This window comes from Astatotilapia calliptera, chromosome 18, assembly GCF_964374335.1.
Source record: "Astatotilapia calliptera chromosome 18, fAstCal68.1, whole genome shotgun sequence".
In the NCBI taxonomy this organism is placed as follows: domain Eukaryota; kingdom Metazoa; phylum Chordata; class Actinopteri; order Cichliformes; family Cichlidae; genus Astatotilapia; species Astatotilapia calliptera.
The window spans coordinates 23,915,749-23,933,759 of record NC_137439.1 but is presented as its reverse complement, the minus strand read 5'-3'; the positions used below and the strand labels follow the sequence as shown (position 1 = coordinate 23,933,759).

The following is an 18,011-nucleotide window of genomic DNA, read 5'->3' as shown; positions in this document are numbered from 1 at the left end:
GAGAGGGGAAAAGTATTGGTTACATTTGTCAAACAGTACATGTCATGTCAAATACATGCCACTCATTTCTCCCTTCTCAACAGTTTCAGCCATTAGTACGGTTCAGAAAAAAGGGAAACTGGTGAATTGTCTCTAAAGCTGTCACCAGAACCAATACTTAACCTTGCTGGGTACAATGTATCATTTAATATCAACATAGATACTATTTTGGTGTTAGTGTTGTCAGAAAAAAATGATACCTGGATACTAATTGACACAAAAAATTACATTCAGATCAAACGCAACAGTGTCGATACCAGCGAGGCTATCTCTGCTGCCTCCTGCTGATGCACTCCTGCACACAGGCACACAGCCCCTCCCCTCACTAGCAGCTGAACACATGAACAGCAGCACTTTAAATGTGCCAAAGCATTTTAAAGACTGAACCCCCGGTTTTTATGAAGAATTCTGAGAGGTCAATAAAGCTCCTATTTCAAACACAGTGAAGTATTTAACAGTTAATATAAATGATAACCTGGCCAGCACCCACCTTAACTACTAGTAGTTATTCACATTAAGGTAATGGATTGCGGCTATGGCTAATAATGTCTGTAATGTTAATGGACAGTGTTAATTTAATAGGATAACACAGGTACTTGTGTTGCGTTTCTCTTAAAGTCCTCAACTGAACCAGAGGAAATCCTTCCTGCTAGACAGAAACGGTAGTAGTCTACTTTAACAGCTATATGCTCAGCAATGACAATATGGTACCAAAACACCACATGGAGAGGATTAGTTCCTCTCCATTAGTTCCTCTTTAGCTAAATAGATTTGCCGAAAACCAGTTTGTTCATAATTTTCTCAATAAATGCCTTCTAGTATCAAATGCATTTAAGTATTGAGTATTTTCTTGGGTAAGGGTGAAGAAAAACCTGCATGGCACTATTTAAATATAAAACATGTGATCATCGCTCTTTTGTACCTGTGTGCTGTTCTTAACTTAGGTCAGTAAATTTGTAAGGTATGGAAGAGATGTACGTTTTTGTTTTTTATTGAAACGGCCCAAAGAACATTTGATAAAAGCATTTCTAAAAGAAAGTTGGGAAACTGTTTCTGTAAAAACGGAATGCAATGGTTTGTAAATCATTTAAAATCTGTATTTATTGAAAATGTCTTTACATTTATTATGTATCATTATTATTATTATTATTTAAAATATTGAATATTGAGCCAGACAAAACATTTTAAATTTGATACCAATGACACACCGGTGCACTGTTAAAGGCATCAGATATGATAGTATGGGTGTGAATTCTTTCACATGTGTGTGGGTACCATGTACAGGTGTCGGGTTAACTTACATTCAGAGAATATCTCTTATAAGGAAGGTCTGGACTCTTTTGGCAAGACAGTGTTTAACCACAGTCTGCATGTGTTGCAACAGAAAGGCTCTGTAGTAACAGTCCCAGCACTAAACCGGCATGCCTGCAGTCTAAACCGTTTGCCCACATTTGGCAATAAAAGCATTTGGCCTGGCCTATAAAACAAAAAGTAGAACAAAGGAGACCCTGAAATACAAAGCAGATGAAATCCTGTATCAATGAAGAGAAAGAGAACATTTTACTTTTAAAACATTTGGTCTCCTTAGTCCCAGGCGCCTACCAGTCCCTTTGGAGGTTTTAGAATCTGTTGAAGAGATTATATATCTCCCCTGGCCTGGGAATACCTGTGGATCCCCCCCACGGAATTGGAAAATGTTGCCGGGGAGAGGAACATATAAACTGCTCAGTCTACTGCCACTGCCACCCAACTTTGATAAGCAGAAGATAAGAGATGGGTGCATGGATATGAATTCATGCCTTTAAGAAAGGAGACCCTTTTTATACCCTCACATGTGCACCCAGCTTCCTCTACGAGTAGAATCTAATTCTCTGGGAAACATTTATTATGTATATATTGGGATTTTTTTTAATGTTTTGCAAAACCATGATACAAGATAACAGTGGCTCAGCTTCACACAGAGCAGATATGGACCAAAAGTATCGACTGGAGTTTTGTCTGTTTGCACTTCTGTGATTTGTAAGATCTAAAATGGGTTTTTTAACCATTTCCCTCAGAATAGGTGCCTGCTGTGACTAAATTGAGAGCTGTCTGAATGAATCGAAACATTAATGTTGCATTACCGAAAACCACATTGCTGAGCCGAGAGACACTAAAATGCTCCACAACTTTAGAGTTGGGTGATAATTCCCCGGGGGTCCATCACTAACAGCAATCCGTTTCACGCGAAATGTAATCAGTGCATAAACAATGATAATGGTTGAACATTGTACATGGTACATTGCTCGCTGGCGGCCAAACTGTGTAATTACGACAGTGTTTCTAAATGACCTCAAATATGTAATTTTTGCCTGAAAAAATTCATGGTAATTAAGTGTAGCGTTTACATAGACCTGTTATTTTCATATATTTAGGTTAAAACAACCAATATGACGAATAAATGGACCTCAATTTAGCTTTTGAAATATGTTTTTCACACACTTACACAAATTTAAACAGTATAAAAGAAAGATTTTCATTTTGGTTGATCAGGACCAGTTGATGGCTGCATGAGTCATATTTTACACATTTGCCTAACAACCAAAAGATCCCCAGTTCAATGCTTGGAGGAGACTCAGAACCCTTTGGGATTGCATCAGAAAGAGCATAAAAAAAGCCAGCTCCAACATATAAAGCTACCCGCTGTGGCGAGCCCTTGTGAATAGGGGAGCAGCTGAAAGTAGCTTTCATAACCAGCTGGCAGAGTGTTACATCCTCAGTCTTAGTTCTTATCTGTTCTTATAGACCTGCGATCTCTTTCCCTGCTATCTTCTGATTTGTTTAAGGGAAAAGAACGTACAGTTTCCTTGTCCAGTGTCCTTGCTATAAAAACGGTACCTGATAGGTTCTTCCTTCATGTGTTGTTAGCTGTCAGGTTCATCCGGAGCCTTGTGTTGTCTTTATTTTAAAGTTTGTAGAGTCACTGTTGTTTCTATTTTTTTCCTCTTTGTTCACCTTGTTGCTCAAGGGAAAAACATCAGCGTGGTATTTTCACTCATCTTTTTATATTTATTTCTTTTTTTATAAAAGCATTCAAGCACACACTAGACTCCATTTCATAACGAGTGTACTGCAGCTCTTGGAGAACACTCAGGACAGAAACAGTATGTCATCCTGTCAGCACTTTGTGTTTTACTGCTGACATTATTCTGGGTAAAACAAAGTTTGTGTGTTCAGAGGGTACAGAGAGCAAAAAAGGTTAAGAAAAGCAAAGTAAAAAGACTGAGGACTCTGTGAAGCCAATAAATGTGCAGTAAGAATGGACAAATGGAGGGCAGATGCAAGGCATGAAGCAGGTACAGAGATATTGAGACAGACGGCCATTCAGCGATACAGACAGTTGTGAACCAGCTGTTTGTCAGCTGTTCCTCATCATCTTTTCCACGATACAACAGGTGGTTGTATTCGGCCGACAGATGCCGGCAATTTGTGGCGGCGGGATGCAGTAAGTGCCAGTTCATTTTTGGTTTTCTGGCTGATTTGTCTGCATCTGTGACGCATCAGAGCAATTAATTAATCAAGCATTTACTTTGAACCCATTTTAGGCAAAAGGAAATTAACTGCAAGTTTGTGCCCGTGTCTCAAGATTTGCTTCTTTGTTTTTTGAGCAAGCAAACGGAATATTTGGGGGTTTTGTTCTGTTGGTTGGCGAAGGAATGCAACCTTGAAAACCTATCCTGGTTTCTAGACAAAATTGTTGCTTTATGATTAAGAAAATAGTTCATTTTATTAAGACATGAAACATAATCCTTGCGTGCAGTCTTGTGGGGGTTGAGAGGTTTGAGGATGTTTGTGCACACCTTCCATAATCCAGTCGGTCCTTTGTGTGGTTAAAGGATTAGTAGCTATTTGAAATGTTTGGGTATCCCATGCTTGAGATGGGGAAATCTTCCAATATGTTTTCACTACCTTTTTAAAGAGACTTTTTTTTCCCCCCCCCATTACAGTCGTGACATAAAAGAAAAATTCTGGTGTAATGCATCTCTTGTATACAGAAGAGTGGCCCTAGGGAAATATTTGGCCCTGTCGAGGCTGAAGGAGAGGATGGATAAATGACAGGGAGCTGGAGCGTTGAGGAAGGCAGAGGAGATATGGAAACGATGGAGCAGTTGATAGGGAGTTCGTTATTCTGTTCCTATATTTGGCTCTCTATATTATCCTCTCTTATTCTTACAGTGGAGACATCCTCTGTGTAGGCCTACAGCCTACTGAAATCTGTCGCCGGCGTGCTTGTATCTGTGCGCGTGCCTCCTCAGTACTTCTGTAGTTGTCATGGCAACATTACATCTTCTGGCATATGGTAGTGGTGGGGGGGTTAAGTGGGTTTGATGTAAAAGGAGCCAAGGTGTTTTGTTTTCAGAAGGATATATTCATCAGTTTGACCTTTCACCTCACCAGATCAGCAGTGTGAATGTTTGAGGTGCCTTCATTTAGAATTCTTTATTTTTTGGTCTCATCTCGTTGCAGTGAGCCCCGCCTTCATTTGACTTGCCAGCACAAAACTAAACAGTCACTTGGAGCTTGTAGTGTTTGAATGTTTGCTGACACACTAATCCTCCACTGCCGCTCAGCGTTTTCTCTCTTTCTTTCTCGTTCCTGCCCATGGAGTGAGAGGAGAGAGTCGATGCACACTGTCACCTGATCGTTTTTCATTTTTAAATTTTATTTAATTTATTAAATTTTCTCCCAGTGTTCTCAAAGTATGGTGCTCAGGCCATTGGCAGCAATTGGTAACGTTTTAACCAGCCTGTGAAAGCTTTCCTGTGCTATTCATTCATTCGCAGTTTGTGTCATATTATGATATAGCAGCCTAGGAAGAGACAAAGAGAACGGCATGAGTAATGTTTAAAAAGAATATACACCACAATTACCAATACTGATACAGACTGTCGAGAACTTGTCAGCGCTCATCTTCCTTTAGCAGCCACAACCTTGAAACACAAACATTGGGGGTCTTGTATAGATCTTGTATAGAAACTAGACTGAGTGTGCAAAACGCAGGACACACATTGTTTCAAAACATGTATTCATTGCTATAAGGAAATAGTAGTAGAAAGGTTATGTATCAATACAACTTTTTCCAAAACCCAACGATAAAGAACGATAAAGAAAATCAGACAAAATGTTTTGCTATCACTAAAAATATTGACTTCATGTTGACTGATTAATGAGTTAATTTTTTAGCACTTGAGTTGCACGTAGAAGAGCACAACTACTACTGTCCTTAACACAGAATGGAAATATTTGACATCCTTCCAACAGAGCACATAGTGCTGATTGGTTTTGCAACAGTTTCCATTTTGCACGTTAATTGGAAATGGAAAAGGAATTAAAACAGTTTACCCAGACAGCCCTATTGCACTGATGAGCAGCTAGATAAATCAGAATTTGTATAACCAGCGCGAGCGAGTTATGAACATGTGTGATAACCACGTTTTAAAAGACTTGTCTAATACTTTGATTTGCTCATGAGATTGTCATTTGTCTCAATAGAATAATGGTTACATAGTTCTTATAATTATGGTGCCTTATACAAACCATTTTTTAAAAACTCAGTGGAATAGTTGAAAAAATTGATGGACTGCATAAATCTTTATTAATTTAGTAAGCCTTTGGGAAACACTGAGAATTAAAAGTTCCCAAACATTTGTGGTTTGGGTTTTTCCTGGTAGAATCAAGTATAATTTGAGCGTAATATCACTACCTTGGTTTCAATGCAATGGTAAAAATAGGAGCAGAGAAAACTGAATGAGCTGTAGAGTGATGAAGATTATTAGAGAGGTCAAAAACTGAGATGGACAGAGAGTGACACCTGCAGAGAGATGCTAATCCCAGAGTAAAGTGGATTACCGTAGCAGCCTCGTGCTCCCTCCCACTCTGTCTAGAGGAAATGGAGCTGCCGTAAGATGCTAAATTGCTGTGGGCTGATAAACTGCTGTCTGTGCTGCTGTGTTCACCAGAATGCTGCTCGATAGCACTCAACACTAAAACTCTTCTTTAATCGTTCTGACGTCGCCCACGTGTCGATATAGTATCCGAGTGTGTGGCTGCTGCATCTCGAGTCTGTACCGCGCACGAGTTCACAGACACATTTATTAAAGTACCTTAGCAGAGAGTTATTGAACAACCTGTGTTCATTCAGATTTAATGTTTCCCATCTATACTGAAAACTGAGTCATGACAATACTGAATTCAACCCTTTAAAGCCTGAGCTGTGAAATAATTGCCAGAAAATTAACTTTTTTTTTGAAAATGGAGTGCCTATTGAACCTTTTATTGAAACCTTCTACATCGTGATGATGTAGAAGTCTCGAAAACATACACTAATAGCAGTATTGAGTTTTGATTAGCTTGCACCCATGCACATCAGCACAGATAGCATAGAGTACCCGTTTGCGTTAATAATGCACCATGAAACACGGGAAGACATGGAAGGAGAAGATGACTGACAAACATGAAAGCAAACTACACATAATTTTGTGTATAGGAAAACTCAACAGGCTATAATGAATCCTTTTAAAATATGAACAGTTTTTTAAAATCTTTTTGATCCCTGCAGTATTTTATAAATTTGTAATTTATTATATGAATTAAAAACATATTGTACATCTTGCTAGTACTGCCTTGGACCAGGTTGTTCAGAGATGCTCTTCTGCATACTTTAGTTTATTTGAGTTTTGTTTCCTTGTTATCAGCTCAAAGCAGTCTGGCCATTTTCCTCTGACCTCTGATATTAACAACGCGTTTTCATTCAGAGAAGTGCTGCTCATGGGATTTTTTTTTTCCTCCACACCATTCTCTGTAAACCCTAGATATGGTGTGTGGGAAAATCCCAGTAGATCAGCAGTTTCTGAAACACTCAGACCAACTCGTCAGGCATCAACAACCATGACGTGTTCAAAGTCACTCAGATGACCTTTCTTAATTTTTAAGCTCAACAAGTCATCTTGACCTGCACGTCTAAATGTGTTGAATTGCTACCATTATATTTGTATTAACGAACAGGTGTGACTAACAAAGTGGCCGGTGAGCATATATTGCGGTGATGTGCAATAGTTGGCAGTCTTTAGTTGCTCCTGTGACCTTGAATCCTACAGTTGCATGTAAATATGTAGAAACATTGAGCAACAAAGGTGAAAACAACACGCACACTTTGCTGAGTGTGACATGTGGTAAATGGAAAATATGGAACTCTGGGTTTGATGGAAGCGTTAATGGTGCTCTGACAGATTATATGACCTACACAGGCTTTGAATGCAGAACACAAAGATGAAAGAAAAGGCACTTAGGAAAACTCAACATGCTGTAGTCTGTGTATATAAATATATTATTTATACTTGCTCAGAGCTGTCCTGATAACTTTTGGTTTATTGATGACTGTCAACCTTAACATTTGTGTGTTTGACAGACATTTCACCCTGGTCCCGGCCTCGTCAGTTCCACGTTGAATACAGAGTCGATGTTAGTCGACGTTAGGGCTGCCACAAACGATTATTTTGATAGTCGACTAGTCACCGATTATTTTTGCGATTAGTCGACTAATCAGATCATGCATCCATCGGACGTAAAACGTACAGCTTATTGCACCAGCATGCATCTGCTCTTATATAACTATCATTAGCTTACAGCTTGAAGTGTTTAAGGTATGTGCTAACTAAAAATAAAGACAAGATGATAGTTTATTAAATTTTAATGAAATTTGCAGATTGTTTCGGTGAAGTTTAATAAGCACCTTGCTATCTAAAATATAACAGGACACCGGAGTATATTCTCGAGTATCTCACACTTCTGATAATCAGCTGTCTGCTTGACGTTTATTCAGCTGTGTAAAAACTACAACTTTAGTCTCAGCCAAACCGATTTACTCAGGAACAAATAAAATACTAAAAAAAGCCAAACAATAATTTTTTTAAGTTATCTAAGTGACTTATATATCTTAACCTGAGTAGCGAAAGACGGCGGTGGGTTTGAAAACGATTTGCCGGGAGTCCGGTGTTCTCACGGGCTCTAGCTATCGAGCTAGTGGGTAACAGACGTCTCCGAAAACGTCAGAGCGCTTTTGAAAATATGTGGTGTCTTGATAAGCTGAGCAGATATTTGAGGTTTATACTGTTACATTCTCGCCTGAAAATATGTTAAATGTTTATTTTGTGACCCAGAAAGAATAATAAGAGTAATATTAAACTAACTAGCTGCCGCCATTGTTGGAAACTGAGCTGCGCTATGAATTCTGGGACAGAGCTACTTCTTCTTCGGGGTTTAACGGCAGCTGGCATCCTTGTACATGCAGTGCTGCCATCTTCTGTTTCAGTCCGTTATTACACTCTTAAATCCTACTATTATTATTCCTGCGTCTTTTGTGATCTTACAAAGCTTCAAACGACGCGTCGACTATTAAATCAGTCGTCGACGATTTTGATAGTCGACTAATCGTGGCAGCCTTAATGTACGCTAAACACAGAGTATGTGCACTGTGACCTGGATTTCGTTTTACTAAAAGTCAGCATGTGGGAACCTGTGAAGTCATCAGCCTCCATTTGAATACTTTTGCCACGTTTTATTTTACAGGAATGTTTTTCCATAACTTAGTGAAAAACTGCTTTGAAAGTTAGAGACTTAAGTATTTCCACAGTTTGACGTGATGTTAAAGTTCAGTAACGTAGTGAAGGAGATGCACTAAAGCCTGTGTGCCATTGGATTAGCCGTGTGTGTGTGTGGTATCAGTGTCTCCACTGATTACTTCTGTCTCACCTTTTTTATCTGATTGTCTGTCTGCATGTGTATCCGGTTTTCTTGTCATGACTCAGAATTCGAAACAGCAGTTAATTCAATGGAGAATAAAATGACTAGTGTAGGTTTTTTATGGATTTCCCACTGACCTCACACGCTGGTGGCACACACGGGTTCCAAGCATGCACCTGAATATCTGAGGTGCAGACACGAAGACAAGCGTGGGATTGCAAACATCCCGTTGTAGCATCTCCAGCGCTGTCAAACCTTAATGTGATAAGAAAGATAAATCTATTCCACATATGACATGTTCATATGGCTGCAACACTCTGGAGATGACAAGCAGTCTAGAACTGTACTAGTCTTAAAAAAACATGCTTATCTTTGAGACACAGCAGTGTGATAAGCAGTTTGATGTTGTGGACACAACTCTGTTGTTTTAAACAAGGTGCTGCGTCCAGTAATATAGCTTTGATGTTGTTGACGTTGTAGCCTGAGCACACGCTGAATGTCCAAAGCCGTCTTAGGTGACACTTAATGACTTCTTGCTGCAAAGGACTTGGTTTTCATAAGACATTTAATTGACTGGCAATACTGAAGTGTACTGAGGGCCTGCGGTCACATAGGAGTATGATTTTTCTAGCTCTCTGTGGACAGGAGACAGCCACCAATCAGACACGGATCTGTGCATGTATATGCATAAGTTAATGATTTAGGGTCTCTGTGGGATATAGAGACGGCACGTGGCAATGAGGGGTCAGCGGTGACAGACGCAGGCCAGCAGCTGTTAAAGGAAGGGAAGGAGGGGAGGAATAAAAGCGAGTATAAAAGGAGGAGTGGCAAGAGGAAGTGCTAGAGTGATGAATGGCTGGGCAGAGCTAGAGGGTAAAAAGGGTCGTGATGAAGGGTTTGGAGAGCAAAACGACAATGAGAAAAAGGCCAGTGGGTGGAGAGAGGGAGAGACGGTATCAACGGAAAAGATCCGTTCAGTTGTGCTGCATATGTTTGCAAACGCTCGTGTAATGGAAACAAGTGTTCACACATGTGATTGCCTGTGATGGTCTTAAGCCACCTATTATCCCAGTATCAACCTCGGGGGATGAAGCTAAAATCTGTAGTTCTCCAAAAAAACGGTTAAGGCAGCTCCAGGTGAAAATGGCCGGCTCTTCAGCAAATGTGGGGAAGGGGATTTTATAACTTACCCTTTTAAAATGTATCATCCCTTAAATTTACACCTTAATAAGGATGTGGCTGCTTTAAATGAAAAGTGGGTGGAGACACGATAGTTATAGACGTTAGCCGTCGACTCCTGACTGTGGTGATGGTGCCTCTTGGTGCATTTTAATGCAGTTAATTAACATAATGCGGCTTACTGTGCAGCCAATTGTAGAAACAGAGCATCCAAGAAGTCTGTTATGCTCAGGTCTTTTTTTTTTTTTGCGTTGCATCCATGTTTGTGTGTTGGACCCAAAATGTGTTTGATACACTTATTAGCCAAGCCAGACAGCTTCAGCTGTCTTAGCCTTTCACCATCTTGGTCAAATACAGTCCAATACTAGCTCCTAAAACACAGAAGGCAACTGTTCACGTGGCTTATGTCTATCTTTTATATACAGTCTTTTGTTGTTATTATTAAATAAATCCTTTTTGATAATTTTGTCTTGTTCTCACATGTAGATCATTAAAAGGAAAGAAGATCAAATATGGAATAAAAGTTGAAGCTTAATATGCCTTCATTTTTTATACATTCTAGTAGGAGGCCTTTTCATTGCTAGTTTTCACCAATTCAAAGGCCTTGATAGTGCCATATGTCAGGTTTAGATATTTAGCACCCGAAAGCCACATTAATAAAGAAAATACTTTTTTTTTTCTTGCTGGATCTCAGCAGTTACACACTAGTTTGTTGCCAGTATCCAGTTTAAGTGTGGTCATTAACTGCAACATGTTTCTTATCTTGGGGCTCTTTAAAATAAAGTCTGTCACTGTCAACTTAACCTTTATAAACTGTTAAACCTTTTTGACAGGAGACTCTTGATCACTTAAATGAGACTTATACTTTTTTAATAAATCTCTTCTGGACAAAAGTGTAATATTGTGTTATAGGTAAAAAACAATGATCCAAACAAAGACTGTAAGTTTAATGAAATTTCACACGTTTATTTTAAAATGAACAAAAAAGCTGCACAGGTTTGGAAAACAAGGGTAAATAGTAGGAGGGAGCACGAGAGACCGAGTAAGGTTGGGAGGAGGATTGGGGGAAGGTGTGGAGACTGAGGGTGTTGCGTAAAGAATAAGAGCTGGGTGAAGAGTAGGAAAAAGCACGAGAGGGTGGGTAAGGTAGGGAGGAGGTAGACTGGTTGAGTTGGGGCATAAGGACAGGGGGTAAAGGGCAAGAGTCGGAGGGAGTGAGAGGGATGGTAACCAGGCAGAGGTTTGGGTTTAGATCTTCAGTTGCTCTTTTATCTTCCATCTTCTCGTCACTTTTTCCCTCAAGGTTTTCTTCGATGTCCTCTTTTGTCTCCTGCTTTTCCTCCTCTTCTTCCTGCTTTTTCTTGTCCTTTCTTGGTTTGTCCGTTGCCTCCTCTTCTCCCTCGTGGTTTTCCAGTTTTTCCTCTTGGGAATTTGTTTCCAGGGTTTCTTCCTGGTGGTCAGCGTCGGGTGCAAGCTCCTATGTAGACAGAGTAAAATGTATTTCACTGAACTGTGACTCAGTCTGACAGAAGTTGTTAGGACCAAACATGACATTATGGTAAAGTGAAATGATAGCGGACACAGCTTACCTGAAGGACGTTCTTCCATTTGTCCAGATTTTCTTGTAAGTTCTCCATCAGAAGCTTGTTCTTAATTTGGAGCTCCTCCACTTTCTTCTTCTCCTCTTTCAGGCTCTTCTCGGTTGATTGCCACTTGCTGCTCCAGTGTTGTTCCCTGGTGTTTATCTCCATGTCTTTTATGGTCGATTCATGGAGGAGTTCTACCCAGGCTTTGGTTCGAGCTCTTCTTTTCTTCACACATCTTTGAAGCGCCTCATCCTTGAGTTTGAGCTCTTCTTGGAGGCTACTCACTTGCATTTTGTGAGCATCTTCAAGAACGGCAATCTTCTCCTTCAAAGATGCATTTTCCTCCTTTGCAGTCTTCAACTCCTGAGTGGCAAAATGGAGTGCATCTTTTAATTCTTGCACCGTTTCACTTTCAGCAATCTTGTTAGCTTCCTGCTGCTGTTTCATATCAGCAGCGCTAGTCTGCACTGGCCAAGATGCCTGAATGATAAAAACATGCACGTAGTCCATAGTTAGAAAAATCAATCACAGTGTGATGTGTGGCATTAGAAAAGTTTAAGGTGACACAAGAAAAAGCAAAAACTGAGTCCTACAGATGTTATAAAACCACAAATGTTCACAGAGTTTTGTTAAAAGTGCTTACAGATGTTTAAGTATTACAAATGAAAGTTAAACTCCAAAGTGTACTCTGCTTCCTGAAGATTATGAAAGCTTTAGACACATTTTGAGCAAAAAATTCAAAAAATGCTTTTGCTTGCTCACACGAGAAAAGCTTACCAGATTTTCTGAGACAAATGTTGGGTCCATTTGGGCTCAGAAACACTGAAGAGTTGCTGTTACACTTGTTTAGCTGTCGATATTTTTCCAAAGCGTTCGTCGAGTCACAGCAAATAGCGAGAGATGCTTGTAGGTTCAGGTTGGTGTTTAGAAATGAAATATCCAGGTAAACACTGTGTTTGGAGAATCCTGTTCAAAAATCATCAGGCGATAGTGACAGCACTACCCAGGTGTTACCATGGAGCCCATGTTGTTTTGGTTTCTGTGTTCTTGTTGTTACTGACTGAACTTGAAGCTATTTAGCTATTTACTGTGATTAAAAATCAAAACTAGTTTCAATCAGAAAGGGTCCTTTGGGTATAGCAACCTCTTCACTTAATCCTCAGGGGACCCGTGAGGCTTTCTGTCCTATACCTTTCATTACTTTCACCTCCAGCCTCACCTGAACTGTTTTGAGCCGTAAAATGTGCTGTGCAAAGATCTCCAATCCATGTTTTAAGAGAAGTGTTTTACAAGCAAATCTGGTTTTCAGATTCTGGGTTTCTCGGTTTGCTACCAGAATTTATATGAATAAAGAAATTTCTGCTCCATGTTAGCCGTCGACTCCTGACTGTGGTGATGGTGCCTCTTGGTGCATTTTAATGCAGTTAATTAACATAATGCGGCTTACTGTGCAGCCAATTGTAGAAACAGAGCATCCAAGAAGTCTGTTATGCTCAGGTCTTTTTTTTTTTTGCGTTGCATCCATGTTTGTGTGTTGGACCCAAAATGTGTTTGATACACTTAATTAGCCAAGCCAGACAGCTTCAGCTGTCTTAGCCTTTCACCATCTTGGTCAAATACAGTCCAATACTAGCTCCTAAAACACAGAAGGCAACTGTTCATGTGGCTTATGTCTATCTTTTATATACAGTCTTTTGTTGTTATTATTAAATAAATCCTTTTTGATAATTTTGTCTTGTTCTCACATGTAGATCATTAAAAGGAAAGAAGATCAAATATGGAATAAAAGTTGAAGCTTAATATGCCTTCATTTTTTATACATTCTAGTAGGAGGCCTTTTCATTGCTAGTTTTCACCAATTCAAAGGCCTTGATAGTGCCATATGTCAGGTTTAGATATTTAGCACCCGAAAGCCACATTAATAAAGAAAATACATTTTTGTTTCTTGCTGGATCTCAGCAGTTACACACTAGTTTGTTGCCAGTATCCAGTTTAAGTGTGGTCATTAACTGCAACATGTTTCTTATCTTGGGGCTCTTTAAAATAAAGTCTGTCACTGTCAACTTAACCTTTATAAACTGTTAAACCTTTTTGACAGGAGACTCTTGATCACTTAAATGAGACTTATACTTTTTTAATAAATCTCTTCTGGACAAAAGTGTAATATTGTGTTATAGGTAAAAAACAATGATCCAAACAAAGACTGTAAGTTTAATGAAATTTCACACGTTTATTTTAAAATGAACAAAAAAGCTGCACAGGTTTGGAAAACAAGGGTAAATAGTAGGAGGGAGCACGAGAGACCGAGTAAGGTTGGGAGGAGGATTGGGGGAAGGTGTGGAGACTGAGGGTGTTGCGTAAAGAATAAGAGCTGGGTGAAGAGTAGGAAAAAGCACGAGAGGGTGGGTAAGGTAGGGAGGAGGTAGACTGGTTGAGTTGGGGCATAAGGACAGGGGGTAAAGGGCAAGAGTCGGAGGGAGTGAGAGGGATGGTAACCAGGCAGAGGTTTGGGTTTAGATCTTCAGTTGCTCTTTTATCTTCCATCTTCTCGTCACTTTTTCCCTCAAGGTTTTCTTCGATGTCCTCTTTTGTCTCCTGCTTTTCCTCCTCTTCTTCCTGCTTTTTCTTGTCCTTTCTTGGTTTGTCCGTTCCCTCCTCTTCTCCCTCGTGGTTTTCCAGTTTTTCCTCTTGGGAATTTGTTTCCAGGGTTTCTTCCTGGTGGTCAGCGTCGGGTGCAAGCTCCTATGTAGACAGAGTAAAATGTATTTCACTGAACTGTGACTCAGTCTGACAGAAGTTGTTAGGACCAAACATGACATTATGGTAAAGTGAAATGATAGCGGACACAGCTTACCTGAAGGACGTTCTTCCATTTGTCCAGATTTTCTTGTAAGTTCTCCATCAGAAGCTTGTTCTTAATTTGGAGCTCCTCCACTTTCTTCTTCTCCTCTTTCAGGCTCTTCTCGGTTGATTGCCACTTGCTGCTCCAGTGTTGTTCCCTGGTGTTTATCTCCATGTCTTTTATGGTCGATTCATGGAGGAGTTCTACCCAGGCTTTGGTTCGAGCTCTTCTTTTCTTCACACATCTTTGAAGCGCCTCATCCTTGAGTTTGAGCTCTTCTTGGAGGCTACTCACTTGCATTTTGTGAGCATCTTCAAGAACGGCAATCTTCTCCTTCAAAGATGCATTTTCCTCCTTTGCAGTCTTCAACTCCTGAGTGGCAAAATGGAGTGCATCTTTTAATTCTTGCACCGTTTCACTTTCAGCAATCTTGTTAGCTTCCTGCTGCTGTTTCATATCAGCAGCGCTAGTCTGCACTGGCCAAGATGCCTGAATGATAAAAACATGCACGTAGTCCATAGTTAGAAAAATCAATCACAGTGTGATGTGTGGCATTAGAAAAGTTTAAGGTGACACAAGAAAAAGCAAAAACTGAGTCCTACAGATGTTATAAAACCACAAATGTTCACAGAGTTTTGTTAAAAGTGCTTACAGATGTTTAAGTATTACAAATGAAAGTTAAACTCCAAAGTGTACTCTGCTTCCTGAAGATTATGAAAGCTTTAGACACATTTTGAGCAAAAAATTCAAAAAATGCTTTTGCTTGCTCACACGAGAAAAGCTTACCAGATTTTCTGAGACAAATGTTGGGTCCATTTGGGCTCAGAAACACTGAAGAGTCGCTGTTACACTTGTTTAGCTGTCGATATTTTTCCAAAGCGTTCGTCGAGTCACAGCAAATAGCGAGAGATGCTTGTAGGTTCAGGTTGGTGTTTAGAAATGAAATATCCAGGTAAACACTGTGTTTGGAGAATCCTGTTCAAAAATCATCAGGCGATAGTGACAGCACTACCCAGGTGTTACCATGGAGCCCATGTTGTTTTGGTTTCTGTGTTCTTGTTGTTACTGGCTGAACTTGAAGCTATTTAGCTATTTACTGTGATTAAAAATCAAAACTAGTTTCAATCAGAAAGGGTCCTTTGGGTGTAGCAACCTTTTCACTTAATCCTCAGGGGACCCGTGAGGCTTTCTGTCCTATACCTTTCATTACTTTCACCTCCAGCCTCACCTGAACTGTTTTGAGCCGTAAAATGTGCTGTGCAAAGATCTCCAATCCATGTTTTAAGAGAAGTGTTTTACAAGCAAATCTGGTTTTCAGATTCTGGGTTTCTCGGTTTGCTACCAGAATTTATATGAATAAAGAAATTTCTGCTCCATGTTAGCCGCCTTTAAAGTAAGTAGCAATAATAATAATAACAGTAGGTAAATATTGCACTGTACCTTTTGCACTGTGAAGGATGAAATACCATTAGGTAAAAAAAGAGAGAGAAATCCAGCTTTAATTAAGTTACAAAAGAACAAAACAGTCAGGTTTGGCCTCAGAAAGACAGAAATGTGTATGGTACAGGCTGGACAGTAAAGCTACCTGGCACTGACGGTGTAAAGTGAGGAGCCTGAAAGGGAGAAAACTGCATGAGTGCACTGCAAACTGAGATTGTGCCTCATTAAGTGAGCTTTCCTATAGTGAAACAGGACATGGTACGGTTGTGTTTTAATGGAGGGAGGAAGAGAAAGAGATATGGGAGGGAAATGAAAGCAGCAGATCACTGTCTGTCCCTCCTGCTGCCTCCATTTACCATCATTGATTGTGCAGCCAGTCGGAATTAACGCCTACCTGCTGTACTCAGATGGTCAGCACTGATGTGTGCAAGAGGGAAAAGGAAATGTGCACCCTTTTTTCCCCTGTAAGCCTTTTATTTCACGCAGTATGACAGCTAAGTGTTGGTGAACTCTTCTTACACTAGGGACTATAAATGTCCACCTTCAAGGACGTATTCTTTCAAGATTTAAAGACGTGGACATCCCTCAGACATGAGGACATTTTGCGGGTAATTGCACCTTAGGTTCAAGGATGCGAGGTTAGTTAAAGAATGGTGGAAACTACTCAATATTGATGGCAGGTTGTGTGAACTGGTACCAAGAACCTCCAGGAGAAATCAAAACAACCTCAGTGTATTACTTTAGGAGTTATATGGGAAAACTGATGTCAATCTGTCGTCTGTCTGTAAAATATAAAGCTATAGGCCGCACCCAGCAAATTGAGATTAATAGAGAGACTGGTGACAGAAGACAGACAGCATCCACCTACCTCTAAATCTCACTAATTCAGATGATCTGTGTTTTGTTTAATTCCCACAAAACCCCAAATAAAAATAACATATTGTGGTTTTATGAAGGATTATATGTGGGACTACATCCTCTTTGTGATTTGGATCCATATAAAACAGCTGACTCTCATCTGTCCTCCATCAGCACACTTTTATTACCTTACTCCTGTCGCTTTTCCATCAGTACATAGTAATTCTACTGGTTATATCAAATATACATGTATATATATATTACCCTGTCCCTTTGACTGTCCTCACCCTTCACCCTGAAGCGGCACATTTCAAACCCTTTTTCTCTCATTTCTCCCACTTTTGTTCTCCCCTTCCATCCATCCGTCTCCCCCTCTCTGTTGATCCCTCCCCCCTGGGCGATGTGGACAGTTGGATGGCTTTGTGTTTGACACGCGTGTTGGTAGGACACACACACAAATGCACGGGCACACACACTTCCAGTTCCTATTGTCAATAAGATGCTCAGCTGTGAAGCCCCTAGCCCTAATTGTGTGGGGTAAGGACAGTGCCCTTATTGTCCTGCAGATTAGCGCATAGGCACACCCACCCACACACACACATGTGTCCTCAGACCCCATGGGGTCCCTTTAGAGTGGATGTGCCTTGAGGCAGAAAATCAGGGGCAATTTACGAAAGGGTCCGTTAGGGGATGGGGGATGTACCGCAGTCCTCAGCTTGAAGCTGTAATGTCAAACAGTTTCTTTGGTTTCTTATTTAGGATGACAGAAGTCAGTCTTGTGGTGTATTAATGGAAAAACATGCAAGAATTTGTTTTAGTGAAGCGTACTGACAATTTTCTCAGTGGCGTTGATGGATATATGAGCCCTGAGATGCAGAAAATATAGAAAGCAGTTAACAGAAATCTTCCTACCCTGCACATTTCTCTTTGTAGCAGGATAAACATTAAAGTGATCAAACTCAGGGCAATTCGTTTCCTTGGTTTAGACACAATTACTTAAACAATGAAATCTCTATATAGTATAATAAAAGAAAGATTTTGTGTTTAACACCTAATGTTACTTTATCGCTCCTCCTTGGATTTTGCATACAGTGTGTTATTGCTGTCATGCTGGACAAATGAAATCAATTTGTGTGATCACTGGTTTGAAGCAAAGCCTCCCAAAACTAAAACCCGGAAAAGCCTCTTAGCCACAAGAATTAGGGGGCTGAGTTTGGGGGTTTGTATTTTAAATGCAAATTAGAAGTACATAAATTAAATAAACAAGAAAATATACCTTCACCTTG

The 18,011-nt window shown here is 40.0% G+C and overlaps 3 protein-coding genes across 9 annotated transcripts in view; 1 reads left to right on the top strand and 2 right to left on the bottom strand.

Moving 5' to 3' along the window:
• LOC113009911 (SPRY domain-containing SOCS box protein 4-like) overlaps positions 1-18,011 on the top strand; it is an 87,707-nt gene that overhangs the window by 20,143 nt on the left and 49,553 nt on the right. The window lies entirely within an intron of this gene.
• LOC113009910 (uncharacterized) lies at positions 10,941-12,929 on the bottom strand. Its single transcript, XM_026148555.2, has 3 exons — positions 12,363-12,929; positions 11,589-12,065; positions 10,941-11,476 (listed from the first exon to the last, which is right to left on the bottom strand). The coding sequence occupies exons 1-3, from the start codon at positions 12,390-12,392 to the stop codon at positions 10,970-10,972; spliced, it is 1,014 nt and encodes a 337-aa protein (XP_026004340.2). The 5' UTR covers positions 12,393-12,929; the 3' UTR covers positions 10,941-10,969.
• LOC113009909 (uncharacterized) lies at positions 13,792-16,565 on the bottom strand. Its single transcript, XM_026148553.2, has 3 exons — positions 15,214-16,565; positions 14,440-14,916; positions 13,792-14,327 (listed from the first exon to the last, which is right to left on the bottom strand). The coding sequence occupies exons 1-3, from the start codon at positions 15,241-15,243 to the stop codon at positions 13,821-13,823; spliced, it is 1,014 nt and encodes a 337-aa protein (XP_026004338.1). The 5' UTR covers positions 15,244-16,565; the 3' UTR covers positions 13,792-13,820.

Coding starts and splice junctions, on each gene's coding strand:
- LOC113009909 (XM_026148553.2), bottom strand. CDS start 15,243: ATGGACCCAACATTTGTCTCAGAAAATCTG. Junction 14,917..15,213: donor CATTTGTCTCAGAAAATCTG/GTAAGCTTTTCT, acceptor TTTATCATTCAG/GCATCTTGGCCAGTGCAGAC. Junction 14,328..14,439: donor AATGGAAGAACGTCCTTCAG/GTAAGCTGTGTC, acceptor CTGTCTACATAG/GAGCTTGCACCCGACGCTGA.
- LOC113009910 (XM_026148555.2), bottom strand. CDS start 12,392: ATGGACCCAACATTTGTCTCAGAAAATCTG. Junction 12,066..12,362: donor CATTTGTCTCAGAAAATCTG/GTAAGCTTTTCT, acceptor TTTATCATTCAG/GCATCTTGGCCAGTGCAGAC. Junction 11,477..11,588: donor AATGGAAGAACGTCCTTCAG/GTAAGCTGTGTC, acceptor CTGTCTACATAG/GAGCTTGCACCCGACGCTGA.